Raw genomic sequence first — 19,411 nt, 5'->3', positions numbered from 1 at the left:
AAACTCAAAAGAAAACATACATAAATAAATTTTAATATCTTAAAACTGATAAGGAATTAACGTCAGAATTATTCCATATGTATGAGGGAATATCAAACCCTCTCAATTACTCAGAGTATCATAACTTTTGTTTATTCGTCAAAATTTATACTATGTATGAATGAGGTACTATTTTATGTTTTGCACTAGATGAATTTACAAAATTTCTTCATTATATTTTATGATAATTTTTTTATGAACTTTAATTCATATAATTAAAATTAAACATTTAAAACATTTTTAAATATAATTATTATATTAAATATATAAAAATATAATAATCTTTTAAATTAATTGATATTATTAATTTTATATTTAAATTTTTATTGTATTATTTGATATTATTAATATAAATTTTAATTTAAACATTCATAATCAACACTATTATTAACAATAAGTGAAAAAATTAATATATATTTTATAATTTTTTTTGTAAAATATAAACTAATTAATAAATATTATAATTTAAAAAAATTACACCAATTTAATACAACTATGCAATATAATAAATTAATTTAACCTTAAAAATTAAATTTACAAATGTTTTGAAAATTAATTTGACCTTAAAAATTAAATTTAAAATTAATTTAACATAAAATTGGATTGTTAATACCCTCTGAAGTTAAAAAATTATATTGTTAATACTTAAAAATAAGTAAAATTAACAATCTATACTAATAAACTACCTACAGTGGTACTTGCTATAGTACTCGTAAATTTAAAAATATATTTTATATTTTATTTATATTAATAGTTATAATTTATTTAATATCTTAAAGATAAAAAAGTATAAACATTTTTTTAGATTGATAAATAATAGAAGTATTTATCTAGTTTAAAAAAATGTTAATACTCTCTTATTTTGAAAATATTAAAAAAATAACATCAATTAATTTTAAAAAATTATAGATATCTTTCAAGTTTAAAATAACAACAAACACTAACTCCATTATTTATGAATATAAAATTAATTGTTTTAAATATAAAAAAAAATATTAAATCATGTACTAGATTTTATTAATTTTAAATTAATTTTAAATTTAATTCAAAATTTAAAACTAATTTAAAATATTTAAAAATAAGATTAATTTAAAATTTAATCACTATAATAAATTATTGTGGTGGATAAATAATATAATGTAAAATATATGTATATATATATTTATTAATTTAATTAATATGAATATAAAAAAAATTATTATTAACTCATTAAAATATATAAAAGTATATTTTTATATTAATTATTATAAAATTTAATAATTAATAATAATAGAAAAAAGTTATAATATATTTAATCAAAATTTCAACAAAATGTAAATTTTTAAACCAAATTTTTTTAAAAAAAATAGATAGTTTAAAATCTAATCTTTTAAATGAATCTGGATCAGTTAAGTGAAAATCTAATCTATTTTTACATTTTTTGAATGAAAATAAAACTGACCCTGCAACTTAATTTTATCCAGAAGAAAACAGACGTTACGAGGAAAAAACATATAATATATAAAGAAGAAAAGCCATGATGTTGTGTGCGTTGTTTTGACCCGTTTCTAAGTATTTTTATCACCCACAAACAATTACTCATTTTGTGTGTTAAATTGTGGCTGTAAGTCACTCCCAGAGAGAGAGAGGAAGGAAGAACGGGTGTTGTTGGTGGTTGTTGTCATCCTCATGGCAGCCCTTTCCTCCATCCTCTCCTCTTCTCTTCCTCTCTTCCATCGCCACTCTTCACCCACTTCCTTTCGCCCCTCCCTCTCCCTATCTTTCTCTCCCTTACGCCATTCCTCAAACCCTACAAAATCTCCAGCCCCTTTTCTTGTTCTTGCTTCCTCAATCCACTCCTTCGACGATTTCACCTCCAAGTCCAAGGTACCCTTTCCTCTCTAAATTAGACTCACTTGTCGGGTTTTGAATTCATTTTTATTATAAAAAAAAAACTCTCTTATTATTGCTGTTAGAAATGCTTTAATTTCTCTGTGCACTTTAATTCAGTTTTAGTATTTAAGGACTATTGTGCACTGTAATTTCATCTCAACAATATGTTTGCTCAGTAGTGTCTGTCAAATGTAATTCTGAATTTGACTATTAAGTGTTATAATTCTAGAAATCGGTGCTTACGGAGTTGATACAAGAGATAGAACCTCTCGATGTGAGCCACATCCAGAAAGATGTTCCACCAACTACTGCAGATGCCATGAAAAGGACCATCTCTGGTATGCTGGGCTTGCTTCCATCTGATCAATTTCACGTTGTCATCGAGGCCATGTGGGAACCGCTCTCCAAGTTGCTGATTTCTTCAATGATGACTGGGTAAGTTCAATTTCTATGATTATGCCAAAACACTTAAGTACTGTTTGTATATTCTCTGTATGGAGTCTACAGGACTGTTATTTTGTGGTTGTGACAGTCTAGCTGTATTGTTTGATTTAAATTTAAAATCTCATGAATTTGCTCTCTTGAAACCCATAATTAGTTTCTCTAATTCAATGAGTCGTTTAAAGGAATGGACAAATCATCTGGAGAAGGGAGAGAATTTTGTTGTCCCAACTATTTACTTGAATGAATCTACATTGATAAATGTCCCAAACTTTCTGAAACTTCTAAAGAATGTTCCTCTTTTCAGTTTTCATGTATGACCAAGTAATGTTTATCCGGAACATGAAAAACATTCTTCTTGATTGCAGGTATACACTGCGCAATGCTGAATATAGGCTTTGTCTTGAGAAAAACCTTGATATGTGTGAACGAGATACAGAGAAGGCAAAGGCAGAAAGTCCGAATGTTGACTTACAAGGGTTGCTGCATGACAGTGTAAATGTCATTGACTTTGGTAGAAAGAAGAATTTGTTTACCAAATTTGAAAAGCTTCATGAGAATGTCGACATTCAAGATCTTGGTGAAATATCTGCAGAAGCTCAAGAATATATTTTTAATTTGCAATCTCAATTGTCTTCCATGAAGAAGGTATTTTGTAAAATCAGGGGTCTTTTCTTGATATTAGCAAGAGTATAAGCATGTTATTCACGATGCAGTGAAATGCATTTTGCATTGGACTTGGTCAATTCTTGTTTGTCAAATAGCTCATTGTATGTTTCATCTTTTGATTTTGTACATGCTCTCTAATTTGTGTGTTTGTTGATGATATTGATCTGTATTTTATTTGCACATAGACCAGGCTACAATAAACTTGTTTTTCTCATGTTGCTTTCTTTTCCACTTTTTTGGGACATTTCTAAAGGAACTGCACGAAGTGAAGAGGAAAAGCGCTGCTCTTCAAATGCAACAGTTTGTTGGGGAGGAAAAGAATGATTTATTGGATTATTTGAGATCTCTTCAACCTGAACAGGTTTTGCCCTTTTGAGTTAATTCTCAAGTTGTCTTTGCATTTAGACTCTTTTTTTTTAACTTGCATATACTGTTTAATGGCTACGTATCAGCATAGTGCAATTCTTCCTGGTTTTGGTTTTCCATTTCAGTATTTGTCTTCATATATTACTAACAACATAACAGAAGTAGCCAATTTATCTTTACTGTACTATGTATAGAGAAGAAAAATATCTGAATTTTGTGAAAATTAATTTTAGTGTTTTCTGCTTTCAGTGCTTTGATACATCTTTGTTCATTCTCTGCAACCATAGGCAAGGAATATTTTCTGATATAAAATTTTCATGTTTAATTTTTTTTTTTAAATACAATTGTTTGTACTTTGTATGATATCTGGAAGTCATTTGATTCATGTAACAAATCCTAAGTGGTGGGAAAAGGCTTTTGGTTGTTGTTCTACCCTTTAATACTTGAATTCTTTCATTGTTACGGTGGAAATTTCAAGGATGTGATAAATCCAACTGTTCATTCAAGCATTTAAAGAAGCACTTTTGACATTATTAATCAGTTGACTCCTATTTCATTTAACTATATTCACAGTGCATTCATTTTTCAATTTATATTAATAATTTTGTTGGGTGAATGTGGCTAATGAGCAGGTAGCTCAACTATCAGAATTTACTTGCCCCGAGCTTAAGGAGATCATCCTTTCTGTTGTCCATGGTCTCCTTGCTACCCTTTCTCCTAAGATGCATTCTAAACCTTCAACTATGTCAGAGAATGCAACAGTTGGAGCAGCAAATCTTGACGGTGAGGATTGTGCTGAGGTGATCGAGAACTCTTCTCTTCAATTTCAGCCTGTCATTTCATTAACTCGGGACTATCTTGCTCGCCTGCTCTTTTGGTCAGTTTCTTTTTCTACTTTTGAATTACATTACTTCCTTTCCATGTGTATTTTATTTATTTATATATTTGTTTATTTATTATGCAAGAATGAGTGTCTGGGGGTTAGGATTGGTTAAAAGAGGTGGGGGTTAAAGAATTACTATGATGTTTGAAAGATGATTTGGAATGTTTAGTTATTTATCAGTGCCGTGCTTGTTGATGCTGATGTTCTGAACAAACAAAACTAACTTTTCTTACTGAATCCTCCTTGTGAAGGTGCATGCTGTTGGGACACTATCTTAGAGGCCTTGAGTGCCGAATGGAGTTGACAGAATTGCTATCCTTGACAAGTGATACTGAGAATGATGCCTCTGGCAGTCAACAAATTGCTTGAATGATGTTCAAATTTTGATTGTTCAATCTGTATATAGAGGCACGGTTTCAACAAATTTATTTTCAACATGAAGAGATCATAAAACAGATTCAAGTACTAGTCAACTTCTGCTGAGAAGATATATTTGCTTATGGAAGAATCTTGCGTTCCTGGCGCTTACCAGTTTTCATTATGTCAGACCATTGGAAGGATCGAAGATGGTTGGCATGTGGCATTTTTGTTACTGGGTGATTAAATAGTATAGAATATGGAAATGTTGTGAAGAACTATGCACCATGAGATGCAAAACGTAGTTTATTAGTTACCAGCTTTATTTGAATAAAACAATTTAGTTAGATGTAGATTTTATAGATCTTCTTATCTCATTTGATTTCTTGCCCCGGTAATAAAGAGCTGATAAGTTTGTTAAAACAACACATTTTATTATTACTTTTAGAAAGATGTTAAAATTCTCTGTAGTTATTGATTTTAGTTAAAGAAAAAACACTTCACAGTGAAGAGCAAAATAGCTACGGGTACTTTATCATTTATCGACCTCTTTGTACTCCATTTCTCCTCCCCTTTGCAGTTTAGAGAGCCGATGTAGCTAAAACGTAAAGATTACATTTGGAGGAGAAATGCTTGTAATACATATTTTTTAACAAAAAGAAAAAGAAGTATGAGAGAGAAATATTAATTTAAAAGTGAGATTTATAAAGTTTTTGTAATTTTTAATAAATTTTAATTAATAATAAAGAATATGTTAGAAAGGATCGTTAATTTAGTGCAGTTAAGCCTTAGTTTAATTACAATTTCGTTAAACATGCTATTTGCAGAAAAAAATTCAGTTTAACTTGGATTCTGGAAAGTGTTTTTGTTAACTGCAACAGTTGAGTAAAGCTGCAAATAGCATATCATTAACTTTGGCGGGAAACTCCACTACCACTTCCGCCATCACATGAAAATGCTACAACCTGCGAATGATTGATCAGGATTCAGGCCTCAAACAGTGAAACATGCAACGTTTTTTATGAAAAGTGAACCAAATTAAACAGGCATGCATTCACTGTCTAATCAGCTTGTCGTTCCAACCACCCAAAAGTTAAAATATTGTTCTTCCTCCGTTGTTGCGCTTCTTCACTCACCGTCGTGTTGTTCCGTATCAGAACACCCCAACAGCTTGACAAACCTCGCAGCCCTACTACAGGGCCACATTCCACGTTCTTCTCTTCTCCAAATCCATGCACGCATTTTCCAACTTGGTGCACACCAAGACAACCTCATAGCCACGCGCCTCATTGGCCACTACCCATCTCGCATTGCTCTTCGGGTCTTTCACCTCGTCCAAAACCCAAACATATTCCCTTTCAACGCCATCATCAGAGTCCTCGCTCAAGAGGGTCACTTTTTTCATGTCGTTTCCATGTTCAACGATTTGAAACGACGTCTACTTTTGCCCAATGACTTAACCTTCTCTTTCCTCTTTAAGGCTTGCTTTCGCTCCAAACAGGCCCGTTACGTTGAACAGATTCATGCCTACATTCAGAAGATGGGTTTTCTCTCTGACTCTCTTGTTTGTAATGGGTTGGTTGCTGTGTATGCTAAAGGCTTTAATAATTTGGTTTATGCCCGTAGAGTGTTTGATGAAATTCCTGAAAAAAGTGTAGTTAGCTGTTGGACTTCTTTGATCACTGGTTTTGCTCAGTCTGGTCAGAGTGAGGAGGTTTTGCAGCTTTTCCATGTGATGATTGGGCAGAAATTGTTTCCTCAAAGTGATACTATGGTCAGTGTTTTATCAGCTTGTTCTAGCCTTAAGATGTCAAAAATTGAGAAATGGGTTAACGTTCTTTCAGAATTGGTTGGTGATAGCACGAGTCCTGAAGAAACTTGCCAAGATTCAGTTAACACGGTCCTGATTTACTTGTTTGGTAAATGGGGGAAGATTGAGAAGAGTAGAGAAAGGTTTGACCAAATTTCTGCAACAGGAAGAAGAGGTGTGGTTCCATGGAATGCTATGATAAGTGCATACATTCAAAATGGCAGCCCTGTGGAGGGTTTAAGTCTTTTCCACAAGATGGTAGAAGAACAAACCACTAGACCTAACCACATTACAATGGTTAGTGTGCTTTCAGCTTGTGCTCAAATTGGTGATTTGAGTCTTGGTTCTTGGGTACACCAGTACCTAATATCTGTTGGATATAAAGGTACAATTGGGTCTAACCAAATTCTTGCTACATCTTTAATTGACATGTATTCTAAATGTGGCAGTTTGGATAGGGCAAAGGAAGTTTTTGAGCATACAGTCTCCAAAGATGTTGTCTTATTCAATGCAATGATAATGGGTCTTGCAGTAAATGGTGAAGGAGAGGATGCATTGAGACTCTTCTACAAAATGCCAGAATTTGGCTTACAACCCAATGATGGAACATATCTTGGTGCTTTAAGTGCATGTAGTCACTCTGGGTTGTTGGCAAGAGGACGCCAGATATTTAGGGACCTGACCTTTTCCTCTTCTCTTACATTGGAACATTATGCTTGTTATGTTGATCTTCTTGCAAGAGTAGGATTCATAGAAGAAGCAATTGAGGTTGTGACTTCCATGCCCTTCAAGCCTAACAATTTTGTCTGGGGTGCTTTGCTTGGAGGCTGCCTTCTCCATTCTAGAGTTGAGTTGGCCCAAGAGGTTTCCAGGAGGCTTGTTGAAGTAGACCCAAATAATTCTGCAGGCTATGTGATGTTGGCTAATACACTTGCCTCTGACAATCAATGGAGTGATGTCTCAGAGCTGCGGCTGGAAATGAGAGAGAAGGGGATCATGAAGCAGCCAGGAAGTAGTTGGATTATTGTGGATGGAGTTGTACATGAATTTCTTGTTGGCTATTTGTCACATCCTAAAATTGAGGTCATATATCATACATTGGCTGGATTGGTGAAGCATATGAAAGTAGCAAGCCAATATCAGTTTGTGTGCTGTTATTAGATATGCTCTGATTACAGGAAGAGGAAATCAAACCTGTTATTTTTTGTCATAGATTGCAAGTTGGATTGTCTGTGTGAAGATCTAGTTGGTGGGAATTAGATTAGATATTTTGGTCTTTGAACATGTATCTCATGAGCATAATAGTGAGATCAATCCCTTAGGTTGAGACATTAACTAGGTAAACTCCCTTGGGTTGGGGTATATCTTCTACTAACACGGGGAGGATCCATGTTATGGTCTAATTTTAAAAGTAATCCTCAATAATTTATCATACAGAGTGAATCTTTTTTCACTAAAGATGAGTTGATGTATTTATCAATTCTTATGTATTAAATGAATTCTCCCTCTTGAGAGTGAGGATTTCTTTCAATCTACTGTTCCTCCTAATGTGCTACATGACCTTTCTTAAATCAAACATCTCATTATATATATATATAGACACACACACAATTAAAGTTCATAAAATAAATTTTGACACATTATACCAAATTAATATTATTTACATTTTTATATAATTTAATTTTGAAAGTATTATGTTTTAAAATATATTTATATATAACAACTTTGAAAGTTTTATCTTTTAATTTAGTCTTACAGAATGGTTTTTTTAATCTTATAATGAAGACACTTTTTATCATAGTAGTTATTTTCTTTATATATATTCATCTTTAGATCTATATTGGTTTGGTGAAACTTTGATGGGCTCGAAAGTACACGAACCTAACTGAGGCGACGAATGGTTATGCTGGGATATACGTTGTTGGAGACGAAGTGGATGGTGAACTTAACACTCAAATAATTAGTGTTTGCACTATTAGAGCAATAACCATAAAACAATGTGTATACGTATTTATATAATACTCATATGCTAGCAATCATAGCCAAGTTATTGCAGATAGATAGTTTCGCGTCATTCAACTGGGCATAATGTCAACCTTACAATCAACTCAAGTGGTGAGAGCATTATGCAAGATGATTAGGATTCCAACTCTGGATCTTACAAGTATCAAGGATTTTTGTTTTTGGTCGATCAATACAAGTATCAAATTTAAGTGAGTTTTTTTTTTCGTATTCAAGATATCAGTCTAACGGGCCGTTGACTGTTCAAGATGATTAGGTTTGAGTTTCGGAGAAGTTGATCAATCTTAAAATATTCTAAAAATGCGAGAGAGAGAGAGAGAGAGAGAGAGATTAACTTATGAACATGGATATCTTCATATCGTCAACATTAACATATGTTTAGCTTATCTAATTTTTAAATGACACTATTAATTTTTTCTCGTTACAGTTTATGACTCATTTTCAAACTAGTATCGTTCAAATAAAACTCATATTTAAGTCTTAAAAATCTTACTCTATGTACTTTAGCTTTAGCTTATGTCATATCACTACAAGTAATTGTATTTGTTGTCAAAATAACATTTGACATAATAAATATTAAAAGTTATCATTGTAATGAGTTTGTAGCACTATTTTAAATATTGGCATCGCTCAATACTCAGGTTATCGTTTAAATATGATAATAATGATTATTTATTTATTATTGTTTAATTTTTTATTTTTAAAAATAACATAAAAATTTAATTTTAAGTGTGAAATGATTTAGTACTTGTCTTGTTTATTTAAATAACTTGTTGCTTGACTAAAAATCTGAATCATGAGCATGTTGTCTTCAGAACAAGAGACTCACCCGTACACCATTTGTAATATTTGATTTAAGTATAAAATTATCTTTTATATAATATTTCATATAAATATATGTTTGAAGTATTTTTATTGTGTTAAATTCATGTTTATAAACTTAATTTGTAATCTTCACATATTATAAAAAAAAACTGGATCTAAAATAAGTTTTGAAAAAAAAAAGTCAACAGATATATCCACAAAAGAATTAAGAAATATTTATATTTTAAATTTAGAATTTGTCATTATCAACATAATTGGAATTTTTAATATATATTACTAATCTCGTACAATTTATTTAAATAATCTATCTCTTGAATATTGATAAATTTGATTAAATCACTGAGTGACACTATTTAATCGATCGATGAAGAGACTTATCAAATTATATCAAAACTAGAAAATAAAGGATTGTCTAGTTAGATTGTGATAACCTTTGAGTTTAATTTTAAGTTGAACACTACCACTCAATTATTATTATCTCAAAAAATTATCAGAAACAACATAGTTATAATTTCAACATTAAGTATTATGCTAAAGTTTTGTTTGACAACTTTAAAGCTAAATTAATTTTCATAATATATATCAATAGTTAAACTTTTCGTATTTAAAAACTTAATAGTGTATAAATATTAATAAGAAAAAATACAATGACTTTAAAATATGACAGAAGATAGTCATCATTAAAAAAAATTGAAAAACAAGTTTAGTGCAACCCTTAATAATAAATTAAAATGTACGAAAGCAATTTATCATTCAAATATTCAAATTTTAAAGAGGTGGCAAAACAGAGAAACATAATAGATATCGTCAACATGAGATTAGTTTATCTTCTCAACATCTTATCTTAGCTTCTCAACATTAGATTAAAATTCGAATAAGCCTTAGACATATCACTAAATAAATTCCCTTCCTTCAGTGTTTTTAGTACGTTCTCGATCTACTCTAGCCTTTTATTTCTGTTTCTGAACAACAGTCATTCTAAACTCAACCCTTTCGTACAGATTTAAATCATGAAGGACCAGCATGCTGAGAACACCAGTACTAGTCTACTGGAAAGCCTTGAATCTGTTTTGGAAAGGCTTGGTTTGCCTAATGATCCTAACAACACAACTAATGATCATGGAGGCAACAGTAATTGTTCTACCTTGAATCAGACTATGAATGGGACGACCTCAACTTCGAATAATAATATTCCTGTTGGGAATAGATTAAGTTCACAAGGCTACGATGGTCCCTCCAACGGGTTCGAGATGCTGAGTGGTGAACAATTGGATACTAGGTTGATACCGTGTTATAGCATTCAATCAATTATACCACATAAGGGACAGTTGCTTTGGAGGGCAATGTGTCCATGTGGATGTCGTTTATTACAGACGAGGATTGATGAAGGGGATCTACAGGAAATCCAAATGATCATCTCAGAACTCAAGGATCATTTACACTATCTAATGAAACACCGCTATGGCAGTTACGTAGTTCAGAAGTTTTTTCAATCAAGCAACATCCAAGAGCACTACGTGGACACTATATTTTCCTTGATTATTCAAGATGTCAATAAGCTGAAAGACGTCTGCATGGAAAATTATGGGTACTATATAACCATTGAATTTCATATTTCTCTAAAAATTTCAATTTCGATTTTTTTGTAATGCCTGGTTGCTTTTACTTTCTAATTTTGTTGCTACAGAACTCGGGTTGTTCAAATTATGCTGGAGAATATCATGACCGCACGCAATATACGTGCAATTACACATGCAATGATGACGATCACAGTCCCGTTGACAAAAAAATTTAATGGTGGTTATGTGATTGAACAGTGCGTGAAGGTCTTCCCACCTATATGTAAAAAAGTAATGCACAATTTCTTTTATCAATGCAAGATATGATGAAGTAATTTCTTTAATATATTTTTAAACCTTGCCGTTATCTGGCCGCACTACCGTACTGCAATTAATTAATTAACTATAGTAATTGACACTATTTGTGCTACACAAGTGAACATGAATAAGATAGTTTTTCTCCCATAATAAGTCTTCAATTGAAAACCTTGCAGATTATTTTGAATGAAATAGCATGGAATTGCGTTGATATTGCAAGAGATAAAAACGGATGTTGTGTTATTCAAAATTGTCTGGACCATGCTGAAGGAGAAGGTACACAACATCTGGTCGATGAAATAATGTTAAATGCTGCTGTCTTAGCAGACGATCCATATGGGTTTGACCTCTTCTGAAATCCCCTTATATTTTATGTTTATTTGTAATTTATGTGAATACCATATTTGAAAAGAAAATGATATTCTCATATGCTTTTACACCCGTTTACGATTATAGTCACGTTTGGATTTTGTGTTCACAACTATTCGTAGGTGTGCATAATTTTTTTTGTTACGAACGTATAGTTTTTGCTGTTTACTAATAAAAAACATGTCTTACTAATAAGATATAAATAAGTTATGATATAGTGTACGAAGAATAAGGCTATCCCTTGTATACAAGCGCATGAAGTATCTTAGGAATGCTTTACATCGTCTTTTTGAAAAGAATGATAGTTGTGGTTAACTATAATATACTTCATTCTTTAAAATTATTTTACTTTAAAACTTAAATATACTTCTTTTAAATTTGTATGATCCTTCATTTTATAACTAAAAATTTGTTTCATTTTGTTCATAGAAATTATGTGGTACAATATATAGTTAAAATGAAGCAAAAGTCAGTAAATGCAAAAATAATATTAGTGCTTCGCGGAAGATATGTTGAGTTGTCGATGAACAAGTACGGCAGCAACGTGGTAGAGGATCTCATACAATTTTCTGAAAAAAGTGATGTTGAAATTATGGTTCTCGAGTTCCTCCAGAGTCCTGAGTTTCTGCATTTAGTCCAGAATCCTTTTGGAAATTTTGTTGTTCAGAGAGCAATAGAATATACTGAGGTATGACTCTCTTTCTCTCTATAATCTTTTGAAATAAGAAACTTTTTACGAGAGAATTCCTGAAATGCTACAATACTTGTCATTTTTTATTTTTTTTGTCTACATCGAAGTATGCTTTGAATTAGAAAATATCATATATTTTGATTATTTGATTTAAACCTTGTTTATGTAGAAATTGTTCTTGCTTAATCTTTTTATATACATATATTGCAGGGTCCTTTACTTCATCATCTTTGTAGAATCATATTAAAAAATGATAAGGATCTGTACCGCCATCCTTATGGGAAAAAAGTGTTTGACAAAGCACGTAGCTCCTATAAGATCACAAAATAGCTTTTGATCTTGGTTCTTATTGTTTAATGTGTCGGGATTGTTAGTTTTTCGTGAATGATAAAACTTTGATTACTAATCTCTTAGTATTTTTTAGATTTTTATGTTTGATATTTTTTTGTTTGTTGAAATCAAGTATATGTTGCTGTAATTTATTTTTTACCCCCATTGTATAACAATAGAACATTTTAGGTGATGATTTCATGTTAAATTTGATGTATTTTTTTATTATTTAAAGATTAACCAATGTCAAAAATCATAGTCCAGCGTCGTTACTAGTGTATTGTATTACCTTTAACAACTTATATTCTTATAATCAATTTATTTCGAAAATTTATATGAAATAAAATATACTTTATATAAACTGAAATAAATGTACAACTACTTTTGAATAACTTATGTTCCGAATGAGAACGTTTGTCTTAATTTGACTACACTGTGTTTTGTTTTCCGCTGAATATGATTCTACTAAAAAAGAAAACATATTTCAAGATTTTACAAAAAAAAAAAATTTAAATTATATTTATTTTATTTCATAAACAAACCTTAAAAGTAATGAGTGATAATAGTGCAAGAAGGAGGCATTGGTAATATTATTTTGGAACGGCTGATGAATTATAAAATGAATATAAAGAATAAAAGAATTTAAGTGAAAGGGTGAATTAAAAAGAAGCAGGTGGAAGATACAAGTGTGAATAACATGAGCAAATTTAAAATAGAACAAATAGACGAAATTTATATATTTTTAGAAGAAAAATTAATGAATGAATTATCACACAAAATTCCAAAGGAACAGAATATACTTTTTTTTATAAGATAAGGAATTGTCACATACGACTAAATTTTAAGATATTGATTATATTTTTTTAAAAATTACTTTTTAATCTTGTAATCAAGTTAGTCAAATTTTAATAAAAAAATAACATATGGATTTTTTTTATCTACTATAAATAAATTATTTTACACTCCTTATCACTTAAATCACGTGGTAATAAATTATATTTTTTTTATTCTTAATTTTTTTAACGTTTTTAAATTTTATGTCTATATACATATAAGTGAGAATTTATCGATATCAAATGTCAATAATTATAGTATTTAATAATTGTTTATAGAATATAAAGAATATTTTATATTATTTTCTTATTATAAATATCAAATTTTATATAATTTTAATATTTATATGTATATTATTTAAAAATGAGAAATCTAAAAAAATTTATACCTAATCTGAACTTTTCATTTAACTTAAATTTAATAATCAGTAAAGTAATAAACTATAACCCATCATATTTAAATTAAATGAAAGACTCAGATTAAATATAAAATTTTTAAATTTATACCAGTAAAAATACTGTCCTTTTAAAAATTATTTATATTTTATAAAAATATTATTTATTAAAATAAAGCATTACAAAAAAGTACTTAAAATTTAATTTTTTATAAAGTTACTGTATATTAAAACTTTCATATCAACATTAAAAATATGTTGTTTGAAAAATTTATGTCAAAAACACCATATTATAATACTTTATGCATTCAAATGTCATATTTAAATTATTAATTTTTTCAGGTAAATTTTATTATTTATTTTCCTATGATTCTGCCATCCATCAAATCAAAGTGCTCCAACTGTTGCATTTTTTTTGAAAAATGATGTTTGGTTGGTTCTATACTGCAGAATGCGTTTAAAATATAGTGGTTTTTGCTTGTATCGAAGTAAGTGTTCCAATCTTGATCAATTTCCCTGAAGTTTGTGCTTTCTTGTTTATTAGTACAGTATTTAAAAAAAAAAAAAAAACACGTTGTAGTAAAGCTAATACCATGTTTTCTTGTTGAATGTGTCATTAAATAATTTGCTTGTAATAGGATGAAAATCTCAGCGTTAAGAATCTAGATCAAACTTTTCTGAACCTTAAATTATGAGAAGACCCAAGAATAATTTTGTTTAATATCTGTTACGTGTTCAATAACTAAAAAAATTAATAAGCCTTTGGGATTGTAGTGTAGAAAACCAACTACGCAAAACTTTAAATCTAATTAGAATGGGAGCGGGAATTGAATTAGATGAATTCTTCTTATTGCGTGTAAGAACGTTATGCTCTAGTCACACTGGTCAGGTCCAATTAAATGATGCACACTAAAAGGGAAAGTAAAACAGAAAATACTTAAGGAAATACATGGTGGTGTATAACAGTATTCCACAAGATATAACAGTCCTAGGCCTTTTTTCCCCATATAGACTCCAATATCGTGTAAGTTTCAATTTTACTATTTTGTGTAAATTTCAACACATGCAAGTGTCAATAAACTAATTTTAAAACTTTAATCTCATTATTAGTGACAAAAAATGATTGCTTCTTTTTTTTTTTTGTCAACAAAAAAAACACCTGGAAAATGACTGTTTCCAATTCATAAAAGTGCATGGCAACTAAGTCCAAGACTCCAAGGACATGAATCTGGTGATTTTATTGGCCCAACCATCTTATAGATATCCCTGACAACATGGAGTGCTACAAGGCATTACTAAAAGAATTCCCACAAAATTGATACATGAGGTAGTCTATAACATGCAGGAGGCAATTTTTGGCCCAGATCTGGCTTTCATTCTTGTGCCTGTTTATTTCATCCTAGGCAGCAATTTTATAAGAAAGTCATAATAAAATATTTCCTGATTAGAAACAATTCCATCATTCAGCTTTTTACTGATATTCAGAAAGTCAATGACGAGCAACCACTTAGAGAATTAATATACAGATATGCCGGAACAGACTTTAGTATTACTTTATAAGACAAAAACAAGCATTACTTCATGTCTTGTAAACCCTCTCCTATAATTTGAGAATCTGAGGAAAAATAGGTTTGGTTTGCTCAACATTTCTTGAATTTCCCTGTGCCCATTTAAGAATAATCTGTAATCCCTTTTGAATGATTCAATATGCACAATATATAGCCATACATGTTTTCCATTTAGAAACTATGTTCTGGCGATAGAGATGAATAGTTATCATCAGCTAGCATATTTACTTTATAGTAGACTACAGAACGCATGAGACCGACTTGCAGTAGTACCTATTACCAATACATTAGCACATTTGCAAAACACAATAATAAAGGACTGCATCTATCTCAAAACTCGTAAAATTACTAACAAAGATTAATAAAGTTAGTATAATCCGAGGATTATCTCAAAAATATCACAGAAAAAAGGATGATCTCAACATGATCTACTCATGATAAACTCTTACAGAAGACACACCAAGGCAATCAATGAGATTGAGTTTAGAGTGTAACCCAGGTGCTCAGTTTCTCAGGAGAGCAGGGTTAATAATGCTCATCAGGAAATGCAAGTTACTCAGAATCTGACGAGTCTGCTGTGGTGCTCTGTCGAACACTTCTTTTCGTTTGCGCATTGGACCTTGCTTGATTGAATGATGACTCTCCCTCAGAAAATAGGACTTGAGCTTTAGCCAACCTTTCTTCGAGATCCTCTGTGCTGAACTCATCAGTCCCACCAAGTTCATCAAAGCCCACCTAAAACACATACCATTGTCATAATGATGGTGCTTAAAATTGAACCAAAAACCACAAATAGAGGAAACCCTGTCCAACATAACATTCTCGACAAACGTACATAAACTCTTAATAACTAGTCTCCTTAGAGTCATGGTTAGGAAATTAATAGATAAGAAAAATTATTAAAAATCATGTCATTGAAATTTATGACAGAAGATTATTAATAACACTTTTTAATTAAAACCTTTTCTATTCCTTGACAAAGTCCCCATAGCATTTTCCATAAATTTGATCAGCAAGTAAGTGCCTTCATATACAAATCACATACCACGTAATCATCAACTTTGGCATTCTTTATGAGGGCAAGAGTTGGAAGAACCATGATCCTGAGCTTCTCAGCCAAAAAGGGACTTTTTTCAGCATTAATTTTCACAATCCGAGTCTCGATATGCTGCTTCGCTAACAAACTCAAATGCTTGTCCACAACCTGGAAATTAACGGTGAACGTGAACGTTTCCTCGATGTTTAATTATTAGAAAGAAGAGAATAACAACAACAAACTTAACCGTGAGCTATGATCATATTTAAATTCTTTTCAGGTATTCCCTCCCACACTCACCAGAGAGCAGTAATAATATATATATATATAATCACAATTAGCATTCAATTTCACATCGATTGTCCAAGTTATCGTGATCTGGAAACGAAAGGTAACGTCAATGGTGAAATTGGTAGGTACCTTGCAGGGCCAGTTATCGCGGTAGAAATGGCAAACGACGCGTTCGCTGACCTTGACGATGGAGAAGAAGTCCTTCTCGGAGGGAATCTCGGAATATTCTCCGTGACCAAGGGAGATCCAACGGGAGCGCTTTTCTGCCATCTTCTTCATCTGCTGAAGGCGGCGTTCGCGGAGAGCCTCGAGATCGTCGGCATCGAGGCGTTCAAGGGCGGCGATCTGCTCGTCGATCTTGTCCTCGACGGCTTGCGCCACCGTGAGGACTTGCTTCTCGATCACCTCTTCGATCTTCCCCTTCTCCATCTTCCTCTCCTACTCTCAGATCTCTCTCCCTCTGTATCTCTGCACCACAAGGAATGGAACAATGGATGAATGTCAAGCACGATACGACGCCGTTTGAGTTCGTTCGGCGGTCCCTCTCGTATCGATTTGAATTGATTCAGGATATAAGGTTTGCCGACTGTAAAAGAGATATTGACGGTGTAGATAATTTTACATTTAATTAAATAAAAACAATTATTATTTATTTTTTTAAGAATATGTTTGAAAGTTAGATTTTTTTAAAAAAGTAGTTCTTTTATTTCAGTTAATATTTTTTAACTTCATAATTTTTTAAATTTAACATATTAATAATATTTTTTTTTATAGAAACTGTATAATTTTTAAATTTTTAAAAAATATTTATCATATTTTCATTTTCTTTATAATTTAACTCTCAAAAATACTTTAAGATAAACAACAGAAAAGTTGTGTTTGTTCGAGAGAATGATTTATTGGATATGAGAAGTTTAGAAATCAGAATTTAATTTTTTTTTTTCCATAAAAACTATTTAACCAGATAATATAATCTGAAACCTAGTTATTCAAATAAGTGTATTTAAATAAGTTTAAAAAATATTATGTATAATACTGTCATTTTTTAATGTGTGACTCGTATTAAAACAATATCGCACGTTAAAGAGTGTTAAGCACTACATTTTTTTCTTGGTATTTTTTATATCTTAGAGTGAATTTGAATTTTAGGTTCTCTTTTACTCTTATGTAGTGTTTGAAATCAAATATTTTAATTATAAGGTTTAGTTAAAGTAAGGGAAAATTAAAATTTTATATTTTAAATTCAGACTTAAATCAATGTAAGAGAACAAATAATAATTCGAATTATAAGTTCAAATTTTTGTTAAAATTTAAAGAAAAAGTAATTTTTAAATTCAAAACTTGAATGAGCATAAGAAGTAAACAAAATTTTAATTTCATTTTTATTTTTTTGTCAAATTTTCAAAAAAATATTAAATCTTTTAAATTCTAACGTTAAGAAATAATACATGCTTAATTTGCGTATATATATTTTTTTATTAAGAGAGTTAGATTCACTACCTTATAAATATTTTCTACTCAAATATATACACATAAAAACACATTATTTTAAAATAAAAAAAATATAATTTTATATAGAGGTATTTTAATTTTACTGATAATTTCAAATTTTAATTTCTAAAAATAAAGTTAGGTTTATAGAAGAAAACTTTTGAAATTTAAATTTTCGCTATTTGTGGTGTGAAATGGACATCTAATTTTATTTTTATTTAAGTAAAAACTAAAAAATAAAAAAAATTATATACAAAATTAGATTAAACAATTTTTTTTTGTTTAAGTAAAATTTTGCAGATTCACTTAAGCAAATTATTTTAATTTAAGTAAGTAAATTTTGTGCATAGAGCTGGATATGAAAGAATGAGAGGACTTAAGATAGATGAAGATAAAAAAAATGTTATATAAATAATAGTGTTGAAAGAGAAGGACTTAGAGTTAGATATGAAAAAAAGAGTAAAAAATAAGTATAAGACAGGATAAAAGTAAAAAGAAAAAAAAAAGTTTAGCATAAAGTGAAGAGAGAGTGATGAAAAAAAGTGAATAGTTAAACATAAATAAAGAAAGAAGGTTAAATATAAAAATTAAAAAAAATTAAATATAAAAGTTGAGGAAGTAGTATTAGATATGGAAAAAAAATTAAAAGAAAAAATATAAAATTCGCTTAAGTTAGTATAATTCGTTTAATTTAAAAATAATTACTTAAATTAATTTTAGAAAAAAAATATTATTTTTTTATTTTTACTTAAACAAAAATTAGGCTTCCCTTCTCACCAGAATTAGAGAAAATTCGAATCCTAACTTTTGATAAAACCTTACTTAATTCAAATTAGATTAGTTAGATGTGATATAGTAAGTCTTGACGTTGGGGCTGCAAGCTTTAATTCATCTCTCTACGTCTGTTTGTCGAAGCAGCCTCATCAACGCCCAAAACAACTGATCAATGAAATTAATTTAACAAATGTTTTTTATATTGCATGAACAGTGTTAGATTAAACTATAAATATAAATTAAGAAATATATAAAATTTAAATAAATAAATAAATGTAAAATATTTTACAATTAAATAACCCCCCAGTCCCATACACACACATGCTATCGTGGCAGCTCATTCCCATAGTGACACTGACACGTCACATGCGTAAAAGTGCGATGTGACATATCATAGTCCTTTAGCACTGGCAACTAAGGGACAGGAATCATACGGGAGCATCCTAGGCCTTATCTTATTCAAAATGTTTTT

The 19,411-nt window shown here is 30.2% G+C and overlaps 4 protein-coding genes across 4 annotated transcripts; 3 read left to right on the top strand and 1 right to left on the bottom strand.

Moving 5' to 3' along the window:
- Positions 1 to 1,566: 1,566 nt before the first annotated feature.
- On the top strand, positions 1,567 to 5,316 carry LOC113871256. The gene is made up of 6 exons (XM_027508231.1): positions 1,567 to 1,905; positions 2,141 to 2,346; positions 2,721 to 3,000; positions 3,275 to 3,382; positions 4,020 to 4,264; positions 4,522 to 5,316. Exons 1-6 carry the CDS (start codon positions 1,708 to 1,710, stop codon positions 4,637 to 4,639), a joined length of 1,155 nt encoding a protein of 384 aa, XP_027364032.1. The 5' UTR covers positions 1,567 to 1,707; the 3' UTR covers positions 4,640 to 5,316.
- A 440-nt stretch (positions 5,317 to 5,756) lies between these two features.
- Positions 5,757 to 7,644, top strand: LOC113873302 (pentatricopeptide repeat-containing protein At2g29760, chloroplastic-like). Its single transcript, XM_027511363.1, has one exon. It carries the CDS (start codon positions 6,042 to 6,044, stop codon positions 7,596 to 7,598), a length of 1,557 nt encoding a protein of 518 aa, XP_027367164.1. The 5' UTR covers positions 5,757 to 6,041; the 3' UTR covers positions 7,599 to 7,644.
- A 2,650-nt stretch (positions 7,645 to 10,294) lies between these two features.
- LOC113871868 (pumilio homolog 12-like) lies at positions 10,295 to 11,517 on the top strand. Its single transcript, XM_027508962.1, has 3 exons — positions 10,295 to 10,872; positions 10,972 to 11,110; positions 11,338 to 11,517. Exons 1-3 carry the CDS (start codon positions 10,295 to 10,297, stop codon positions 11,515 to 11,517), a joined length of 897 nt encoding a protein of 298 aa, XP_027364763.1.
- A 3,845-nt stretch (positions 11,518 to 15,362) lies between these two features.
- Positions 15,363 to 17,241, bottom strand: LOC113873159 (thioredoxin domain-containing protein 9 homolog). The gene is made up of 3 exons (XM_027511161.1): positions 16,804 to 17,241; positions 16,393 to 16,551; positions 15,363 to 16,082 (listed from the first exon to the last, which is right to left on the bottom strand). The coding sequence occupies exons 1-3, from the start codon at positions 17,101 to 17,103 to the stop codon at positions 15,900 to 15,902; spliced, it is 642 nt and encodes a 213-aa protein (XP_027366962.1). The 5' UTR covers positions 17,104 to 17,241; the 3' UTR covers positions 15,363 to 15,899.
- Between the last annotated feature and the right edge of the window lie 2,170 nt (positions 17,242 to 19,411).

Source organism: Abrus precatorius, unplaced genomic scaffold, assembly GCF_003935025.1.
Source record: "Abrus precatorius isolate BTA unplaced genomic scaffold, Abrus_2018 Scaffold7, whole genome shotgun sequence".
NCBI classification, from domain to species: Eukaryota; Viridiplantae; Streptophyta; class Magnoliopsida; order Fabales; family Fabaceae; genus Abrus; species Abrus precatorius.
The sequence above is the reverse complement of the archived record's forward strand: the minus strand, read 5'-3'. Positions and strand labels throughout refer to the sequence as shown.

Coding starts and splice junctions, on each gene's coding strand:
- LOC113871256 (XM_027508231.1), top strand. CDS start 1,708: ATGGCAGCCCTTTCCTCCATCCTCTCCTCTTCTCTTCCTCTCTTCCAT. Junction 1,906..2,140: donor ATTTCACCTCCAAGTCCAAG/GTACCCTTTCCT, acceptor TTATAATTCTAG/AAATCGGTGCTTACGGAGTT. Junction 2,347..2,720: donor ATTTCTTCAATGATGACTGG/GTAAGTTCAATT, acceptor TCTTGATTGCAG/GTATACACTGCGCAATGCTG.
- LOC113873302 (XM_027511363.1), top strand. CDS start 6,042: ATGTTCAACGATTTGAAACGACGTCTACTTTTGCCCAATGACTTAACC.
- LOC113871868 (XM_027508962.1), top strand. CDS start 10,295: ATGAAGGACCAGCATGCTGAGAACACCAGTACTAGTCTACTGGAAAGC. Junction 10,873..10,971: donor GTCTGCATGGAAAATTATGG/GTACTATATAAC, acceptor TTGTTGCTACAG/AACTCGGGTTGTTCAAATTA. Junction 11,111..11,337: donor TGATTGAACAGTGCGTGAAG/GTCTTCCCACCT, acceptor AAAACCTTGCAG/ATTATTTTGAATGAAATAGC.
- LOC113873159 (XM_027511161.1), bottom strand. CDS start 17,103: ATGGAGAAGGGGAAGATCGAAGAGGTGATCGAGAAGCAAGTCCTCACG. Junction 16,552..16,803: donor GCGATAACTGGCCCTGCAAG/GTACCTACCAAT, acceptor GTTAATTTCCAG/GTTGTGGACAAGCATTTGAG. Junction 16,083..16,392: donor CCAAAGTTGATGATTACGTG/GTATGTGATTTG, acceptor TATGTGTTTTAG/GTGGGCTTTGATGAACTTGG.